A 9,257-nucleotide genomic window follows, 5' to 3' on the forward strand; every position below is an offset into this window, starting at 1 on the left:
TTGGGAGTACTGAAGGGGCAAAACTGTGGCGATTTTGTTAACCTTCTAGGATTCCTGGTAACTGAACACTGCTGGTGATGACATTTCAATGCTCACTGGCCTTCCTCTTCATGGGTGGTGGAGCTTGACAGACTCACAAAATTAGAACTTAAAATCCAATTTAGGCCTCTCAGGCAGCACCAGCTCTCAAAAACAGCTCTCAAGAACTTCAACCAGTAGGGTTCCCTCTTTCGAACACCCTCGTACGTCCTATGAATATGTGAATAATTATGTATAATATCCCCATTACTCAAGCTGCCTCATTAACATATCTGGGCAGCCTTTGTTTACCAGGACGGCCCAGACCTCAGTAAGGACTGAGGGCAAATGATTTCCCCCGGTGTCCCGTGGTCCCCCTAAAGCAGCAAAGTCAGGGGCAAGAATGTAAGTGCAAAAAAAGAGTATGCAGCCGATTTGTCACAGCCCCTGTGAAGAAAGTTCTCGGAGCCTGGAGAGCTAATGCCAGCCGGCGGGCCCTCAGGTGCAACCCAGAGGGCAGGTGGGGACACTTACAAAAATACAGAGCCCTCGCCAGCCAGTCCCCAAGGGGTACTGGGATCTCGGAGCTCTTTCAGAAGCGAACTCACAGAGACAGCCAGCTGGGGATAAGGGGGTAGCTCCACCAACTGGTGTTTAAAAAAACAACAAACACAAACATGCACTTGAGACGGAGGCACTCCTTCTGTTCCAGGAGGCTGACAAACTACCTCAACTTCCCCAACTTCCTTCCGCAAAACACCTCTCCAAAGCCCACTGAGAGCCCCTGTTATGGTTCCCCTCCCCACCCCCACCCTTTTTGGGGCTACACTCGTCATTCACTTTACTTCTATTTCATCTGGACTAAAAAGTGGGCAAGAGGTATAGCCTTTAACTATCTGGCCAAGTGCCTGTTAGCCTTGGTTTTCTCTTCTGTAAAATGGACTCAACAGCCTCTGTTTCTGGTGTGAACTCACCATGGAAACAAACGTAGGTGGTTATTTCAGAACTGCCTGGGCCTTCTCTTCACGAGGCTTTCAGGAGAAGTGGGTGTTGTGCGGCCCATCTAGAGTGTTCTCTATGATCCAAGCTCTTCTGGCACATTTCTTCAAACTTCAAAGAGAACCCCAGGAGAAATGGGCAGGCTTCTCGCAAGAGTAGCAAAAAAAAAAAAAAAATCTGTTGCAAAACAGTGTGGAAGTGGAAAGAAACCCAGACAGACACCCGAGAGGCCCAGGAGGTAGTCCAACTGCTCCGCAGGCGGGACCTAGACCTCACCCTCTGGAACAAAATCTCCATCTATAAAAGCACGGCCCCTCTCCTGTCCCCAGACATCCTAAGAGAACAAGAGAGAACGCACCTGCAAGCAAGAACAGGGACAGGGAGTACTGGCAGCCGGCAGCCTTACCTGACCAGGAGCGAAGGGGGATCTGGCCAGCGCTGTCACTTTCTATAAGGTTCGGCTCTGCTTTATTGACTTTATTCTGGATCAGCAACGAACTGAAAAACCCCTTATTTAAAAAGTGTGCGGCTGCCAGAAAGCAGAGTGTTAACTGAAACCCCGGGAAAGGTCAAAACCTTAAAAAATCTCACTCAGACTGCCTACCTCCCGGCACGGCACGAAAGAAGCTTGCAGGGATGAATGAGGCAAGTATGGAAAAGGCCCCCTACCATCCAGGGAAGGACACAACCCTTTAATCCTAAAAGTAATACAAGTTAACTTTCAGTAGAGCCACTCAAAACTGGGCCACACTTCACCTACCTGGCCGCAACTGGCTGGGGAGTCTAGTTTAATACCTGGGGATTAAGGGCAAACACAACGGAAGCACTCTAATCAGGGGTGACAGGGACCAAACAGCTCAAGTACGGTCTGTTGGTCTGGAAACCTGAAAATCCACACCTATTTTAACACTTTAACGTAAACACCTAAATGTACTTTTAGCAACAGATTTGTTGAGAATTCCAGTGTTCCGTGTTATGCTTTGTTTGTTTGTTGGGAAGAGAGTCTGGGCATAAATGAAGTTTGGTTCTTAAAAGGGAATCACTTGCAAAAGCAATGAATCCGTAACAGATTTTCCCCGAGTCTCTTAAACGGCGGGCCCACATCTCATTAAACAGCCTGATTTTTTTTTTTTTTTTAAGTAATTCACTTTTATCGAATGTTCCCAAAACAGTCAACTTAAAAGTTTTCATAAAAATCCACTCTCCAAAAAAAAAAAAAAAAAGAAAAAGAAAAAAGAAACCAATTTTCTTTCCACACTTGTTCAAAGGTTTACATAATATTTAACTGTAATTGCAAGAATAAGTCTAACTGGAATAACCAGATTTGGAAACAACTGACACTTGGCAAGCCTTCTATGAGTCGGAGCCAAAGTGGACAGAGGCACATACACCCAGGGCTACCCACCGGCAAGGAGCTTTGTGCTGGGGTATCACAGCCAACAGATTAAGTAGGTTGGATAGGTAGAACGTGAGAGTGGTTGTGTAATCCAGGGGGAGACTTCGAGGAGGACCCCGAACAGCAGGATAAGAACAATGCAACTCGGGCACCCGGCTGGCTCCAACCATGGACTCGGGACCTCTGGGCTCGTGAGTTCGAGTCTCACGTTGGGTGTAGAGATTATTTAAAAATAAACTCTTAAAAAAAAAGAAGAATGCAACTAAATTTTTAACCATTCAGAATGCAGGAGCCTGGGTCCTAAGAACGTCATGATCGAAGGTAAACCTTAAAAATACTCCAGCTTGGCCTTTACCACGCGTTTCAATGTGCTGCTAGGCTTCGTATGACATGTCTGTGTCGTCCTTGAGAGGAGGAAAAGGAGAAAACAGCTCCATTTTGAATGTTAACAGACACCAGTTACATATCCCAACAAAAGATTTTCTCTTTCTAAAGGACAAGAGTTTAAATAACCTTTGGAGCAGGGGATATATTAAGATTAACACTGGAGTTATTTCCAAGGCACTTGGAAGGGAACCAATAGCCCCCAGCTCAGCACCAGGAACTGGTTATGACCTACCAGGAGAAAAGAAACAGCCATTATACCATCTGAATACCAATTAACTCCAGTTAGCTATTTGGGCCAATGACAACAGAAGACACACAAGTCAAACACCCATTGACAGTAAAGTAATAACGATGCGGGTTAACAGTAACTCAAATTGGGTTATTTGGGGACATTATTTCTTCTTCTTTTTACATTTTCATGACACACTTTTTGGACTCTTCACTTGACAGTCTTTCTTCCATAATCTCTCCCCTCCAGTAATAGCTACCAAAGGGCCCCTGCCCTACGCTTACGTGACAAAGAATAAAGTTTTCCACTACTAGAAAGAGGCAGAAAGCAAGCCACATACACAGCCCAGGAAAGGAAAAACATAGCAATTGAATGACACGTATTTGGTTTTTTCCCCCCTCACAACTGTAAAATAACCCAATGGGTGTAAAGGGGGGGGGGGGGACTCATATATCCTTCCACTACATTTTGGTGTGCTTCTACTTTTTTCTTTAGCATTATGAAATTGTAATTATAGCAAATCCTGCTTTTGAACCTTGTAACATGAACTTTTTCCAGTCTTGTTTAATTATGCTGCACTTTTACATCAGAAAATTAGATACTTAAAACCCTTACAGCCTGGTGCTACAAATTCCGCTTGAGCTGTCCTAGGAATCAAACCAGTAATTTGTTTTTGTGCTCAGTGCATGCGTCATAGAATTTTTTATTCACGTGGCAGGGATTTTTATTTCAAACGCATACCTGCTATAAAGCATCAAAGACCCAATGGTTTTGAAGCCTGGATATCATATCCGTTATTTTCCCTAGGAATAACCCCACCAGCAGAGTGAAGGAAATGGTAGAAAACATCCATAGAGCAAGACAGCAACTCTTTTTATTGTCCAAGTGGAATGGCGCTTTGAAAGGCAACTGTTTTCAGTTATTTAAGGTATTGTGGGGGGGGGGGGGGGGGGGTCGTGCCCGGCACAATTAAGACAGGATTACCTTACAATTTATGAGTTTCTCAAGGATGCCATTTAATATGAAATACAACAATCATTTCTCCCAAGGCCTGCCATCGACAATCCCACCCCCAAGACTCTGCCTTGTTAAGGCAATAAACTAAAATGGCAACGCCGCACGCATCTAAGGCTTTTGAGACCAATTGTAAGAAAAGTGCTGCCTTCCACCAGCTTGATAATACCACCTTACACAGAAAGAGCACACTGTTTTACATCTTTCACGCACATTATCTCTCACACACGTGAGCCTCTCAGATAAAGTGCGGGGCAAAAGCAGGTCAGGTGTTACCATTTCCATTTTACAGAACAGTAAATACAAACACACTCAGATTCCAAGCCTCTCGTTCCACCGTTCAAAAGTACTAAGCACAGAGTACCCGGGGACTTCACTGTCCAGTGCTCTTCTAAGAATACATATAAATGACAAATCTTACCTCGCCCGGGCCCCCAAAAAGATACAGCACAGAGCTGGCACAGCAGAGGAGGAGCGCCACCCCCTCCACAGTATTACAAGGCTTCCAGAAAGAGCAACAGTTGCTGCTGAACAGCATCACCCAGAAAGGCATCCCGTCCCATCCCCCAAAGGCACCCCAAACATGACTTCAAGTGACAAGGTGGCCAAATCCACAACACAGTCCTTCTTACAGAGCAAAGCTTTTCCCTGAATAAAGTTTCCTTGCTTTTTCAAAAGCGTTGCTGAGCGATCACAACGACCACCGCAGTAATGCCACACCATCAGCAGACCTAGAAACAGAAGAAGCGAAAAACATTTCTGCAGAAAGGAGGCGTCTCCTCCCTGCTCCCCACCCCCTAAATGGAACCCGAAGCGAGGTCGGCAGCACTCGTCGGGGGCCTAAAGGCTCCCAGCGGCTCACCTGCAGGGAAGCGCAGCATTTCGGGGCGGAAGGCGGAGGCCGATCGCATCCTCCTCCTCCTCCTCTTCCTCCTCCCACGCCGCAGCCCTGCTCCGCGGCCGCCCCCGCCTCCGCCCGTTCCCTCCTCCCCCGACCGCCCCGCCGCGTGGAACCTCCCGCCCGACTTTTGACGTCACGGAGGAGGAGGAGAAGGTTCCACCCGGGCCCGTCCCTTTGTGACGTCACAATGACAACAGAACGCGGCCGGGAGCGTCCGGGAACCCGGAGCGACGGGGGAGGGGGGGTGGAAGGAGGAGGGGGAGGCCGGCGCGAGGCGGGGGGAGAACCGGGGGGCGGGGAGGGGGCGCGGTGACGTCTCGTCGGCTTAACCTGTTGCTCTCGAGACTGCGCTGGAGCCGGCGGGCAGGGCCGCGGGGAGCCGGCCGGGCCGCCGCCGCCATGCTCGGCCGTGCGCGCGGCGGGGGGCGCCCGCTGCAGCTGTGCGCCGCACCGCCCCCACCCCGGCACGCCCCCGCCCCCTCCCCTCCCTTCCCCGGGGCCCAGCAGGCCGCGCCGCCCCCGCGCCCCACCCACCCGCCCGGCGGCCCGCCCGCGCCGAGCCCGGAGCCGGAGCCCCAGCAGCCGGGAGCCGGAGCCCGGAGCCAGGAGCCCGCAGCCCGCCCCCTACAGGCCGCGCGCGCGCGCCCGCCCGGCCCCGGCCCCGGCCCCGGCCCAGCCCGCCTCGACCCCCGCGCGCCCTCCCCTCTGCTGCCGGCTCGAGCACGTCGGGAACACGGGCTCCGCTCCCCTGGCGTCAACTCGTGCTCTGCCTCCCGCGGCCGCCGCCAGCCACCGGCTTGCGGCCGGACGCCCGCACTCGACACAATCCACTGACCGCCAGCAACAAAAAATCCCACCCCTCACAGCTCTCCAACTTAGCGAGGTCTGGGATGGGGTCCGGGGGAAGGGTGGGGGCGGCGGAGGCGGTTCTTGTCCAAGTTCTACCCCATTTGCTTTGTGGCTGCACCCGGATCGGACGTGCCCCGGGAAGGCGTCCCCGCTCCAAGGCAAGGTTGTCTCCATGCAGTTTCTACAGCCCGAGTTTAAACTAGTCCTTTGCATTCTACCCAGCCCTCTGCAATGCGGATGTATTTTAAATCTTAAATTCTTTAGGGAACAGCTTTTTAAGTTGGGCTTGATTATTTAACATTGCATTTCTTTCATAGTTGAAGTTTACGTGCCTAGATTAGAATCAGCCCTCTAGAAGAGGCATTCAGCTTTTTCATTAAATGTATTTTTTTTTTTTTTACAAAAACCAGTGCCCGAAGGTCATCTCCCATTACACACATCACACTGCTCAAAAAGGCAAAATATTAACACTAATCTGTCGACTCGACTCAAATAAAACTTTCTTATAACGTTGCATTATTCCAAATGTATGTTCATTTGGGCTTTTTTTTTTTAATGGATTCTTTGATTTAAAGCATGCAGCTAATCACCGATCACTCGAGTGCATATTTGGTTAATCCTCCGTCCCCCTCTACCCTCCCTCCCCCCAAACTTAAAAAAAAAAAAAGCCATACACAAAACAAAAACACTCCCCATGCCAATCAAAACGTAGCTGTACTATGTACAAAACAAATTTAACTATTCCAAACCATTTAAATCTCTGAATAATCACCCAATTTCAGAAGCCCAGTTAACAGGGAGAATTTATTTGTAGTCACTTACACATGCATTCACATACCTACTTAAAAACATTAGCTGTATTGTATGTCTTTCCCCCCTAAAACTGGAAACCATGAATTTTTAAACAAAACCAGTCCCATTATTAAAGTCAATCCCAACAAATGCATTCGCTGTAACATGATTCCCAACTGGTTTACGTTGCGAACCAAATAAGCCAAAACGACCACATACATTAAATTTGATGTGCCAGTGCAAGGAACAAGATCGCCATAATCGGACCCTCGGTTGCAACTTAAAGGGCTTCCAACACACACGCGTTCCAAGATTTTCCAAATAACATTAATAATAACAACACAAGATCATTTGCATGCAAAGTGCAATATGGGGCCAAATCCGCCCGAGAATGCAGTTTAGTTACATTACCGCAACCCCCACCCCCCCCCTCCAAGCTACACCAAAATCCCTTGCCTTTCATCTAAAACTAGATTATGGTTGTGTCATTCGAGGTCAATTTATTCACTTGAGGTATCGCTACACCAATCTGTTTTTTCATCCAAACTAGGCAGACACGACTTTGCCTGAAAAGCCCTCTTTCAGAAAAGAAAGAAACAGCCTTATCGGACGCTGTGTTTAAAACCCTTCAGCTGCAGAATTATCTATAAACTTGACATTCAGAGCCATTGCTTAAAACTGCAAGTCAAAGGATGTGTTGTTAAGAGCACTTACGTATTTCTTCTGAATGATATTCCTCTTGGGTCTTTCCTTGCTCATTCTGAGATCCAAATGCTGATTGCAAAAGGGGACAATTGCTTCATGAATTTAAAGCCGTCAGAAATTTGCAAAAAAATATCCTGGTGGTTTTTATTGTTGTTGGTGGTGGTTGATCTTGTAATCCGACTTTTCTTCCTCTTCCCCCAAAGCCCGATTCGCCTTGAAATAAATCCGAAATTGGGAAGGAAAAAAAAAAAAAAAAAAAGAGCCAAAGACGAACGAAGCAAACAAAAAAAAATTCACTTTAGTAAAACACTCATAATGGAAAATTTCCCCCGAAACACACACACACAAAAAAAACCGACGCCCTTCACTCCCCCCCTTTTTCCTCCAAAAACTACATCAGCGAAACGTGAAGGTCCTTAGTGTCTGATCTGTAGTTACATCTTGGAAAAGAAAAGGGAAAGATAAATAAAAAATGTTGGAAGTCACGTTTGTGCTGCAGCAGCAGTGCGAGCAGAAGAGTCAACTCCAGCGGCGGCGGCGGCGGCGGCAGCACCACAGCGAGGGCTCGCCGAGTCTCTTTTTTCCAAGCCCCCTAACCAATGAGAGAGAGGCTATCCAGCCCAACTTTAAATGGACTCTGCTTTTATACAAGTTAGGGCTCCTCGGGTAATTCCCCGACGGACGCTAGCCGAAAACTCACACAGCTGAGCCACCAGGCGCCCGCCTACTCCGGCGCCGACCGACCCTGGCCCAGTCCAAAGGACCCCGACAGCCCCGTCGACTAGACACCCGAGAACCTTCGACGAAGCCTTCCCGGGCAACCCCTCAGGCATCGCTCCCACGCCGAATCTGGGAGTGGAATTGAGAGAGGCTCCCTAGCCCAATGCATGGCACGCTCGGTCGCTCCACCTCACCCCCTTTCCCCAGCTTGCCGCTCACCCCACAGCCGCCACACGCCAGCCCGCGCCACTGCCCTCGCGTCTACCTGCAGCGGGGCTGCTGGATACGAGTGCCCCAGGACTCCCGGCCCCGGGGAGAGCCGCCTATTCCCGGGGCACCTTAGAATGGTCCCCTTGATCTTCTGGAAGTTGTAGTCCCCCGACTACAAAATGGCTATGGCCACGGGAGCTGCAAACTACAATTCCCAGCCTGCCCCGCAAACCTGTCACTCAACTCCCCTCCCTCCTCCTCGCCCCCTCCCCCTCATCGGCCCTGCCAACAAACGCTTGGATGTGTCCCGCGTGTGACACTGCTAGAGGCTGGCTCGGGATTGGCCCGCAGAGCGTGTGGTCCGCGAGCGAGGAACTCCCCACGCCGGCCCGCCCCCGCCCCCCCGGGCCCCGGCCCCCCTCCCCCGGCGGCGCCCCGCCCCCACCCGCGGCGCGAACCGCCTGTGGAATCGAGGAATCGCGCGCGCGCCGGCCCGAGCCGAACGGCGGGGGAGGGACGCGAGGCTTCCTGGGGGAAGGCCTCGGAGCGTGGCGGCGCGGGGGGCGGTGTCGGCGAGGGGTTGGAGCCCGTCCTAAGGAAAACTGGGCCACGCACCAAGAGGAATCCTCGGTGCGAACTAGTTGATCGGCGGCGCCTGCTGCCTGTGCCGCGCAGCCGGTGTCAGCTCAGGACACCGCCTCGCGTATTCGCACACGGCGTGCTGCGGCCGGGCCCGGGGTAGGCTGAGGTCACCTCGGCCGGCGCCCCGCAGCCGCACGCGCTGGAAGGCCACCTCCCGGCGCGGCACGCGGCCCGCCGGCCGAGCACGGCGTCGGGGGTGGCCGGGAGGGGGACCCGGGGCGGCCGCCTCTTGCAAGAGATCACACCCCCCCCCCACCCCCCACCCGGAGGGATCCGGCTGGAGCTCTGCGCGGGGAGGCGTGTCTGGCATCGGGGGTGCCCGCGAGCGAAGGGAGGCCGACGCGTTGAGGTTCGAAACGAGTGGAATATGGAGACCGAGCCGTACGGCCATGCAA

The 9,257-nt window shown here is 51.3% G+C and overlaps 1 protein-coding gene across 7 annotated transcripts in view; it reads right to left on the minus strand.

The window, feature by feature from the left end:
* The window catches only part of JARID2 (jumonji and AT-rich interaction domain containing 2), a 275,699-nt gene extending 267,348 nt beyond the window's left edge, over positions 1-8,351 (minus strand). Inside the window, exons 1-2 of one of the 7 annotated variants that reach the window (XM_045497332.1) lie at positions 7,300-7,899; positions 4,676-4,774 (exon numbers count right to left, since the gene is read on the minus strand). Coding sequence is in view for 1 of the 7 variants with exons in the window: in XM_045497328.1 (XP_045353284.1) it covers positions 7,300-7,344 (45 nt within the window). In the remaining 6 variants the exon portion in view is untranslated. Of the gene's footprint in view, positions 1-4,675; positions 4,803-4,905; positions 5,021-7,299 lie in introns of those variants that run through there. The other 6 variants (XM_045497333.1, XM_045497334.1, XM_045497328.1 and 3 more) reach the window with 6 other exon arrangements.
* Between the last annotated feature and the right edge of the window lie 906 nt (positions 8,352-9,257).

The sequence above is a fragment of the Leopardus geoffroyi genome, chromosome B2, assembly GCF_018350155.1.
Source record: "Leopardus geoffroyi isolate Oge1 chromosome B2, O.geoffroyi_Oge1_pat1.0, whole genome shotgun sequence".
Classification (NCBI taxonomy): domain Eukaryota; kingdom Metazoa; phylum Chordata; class Mammalia; order Carnivora; family Felidae; genus Leopardus; species Leopardus geoffroyi.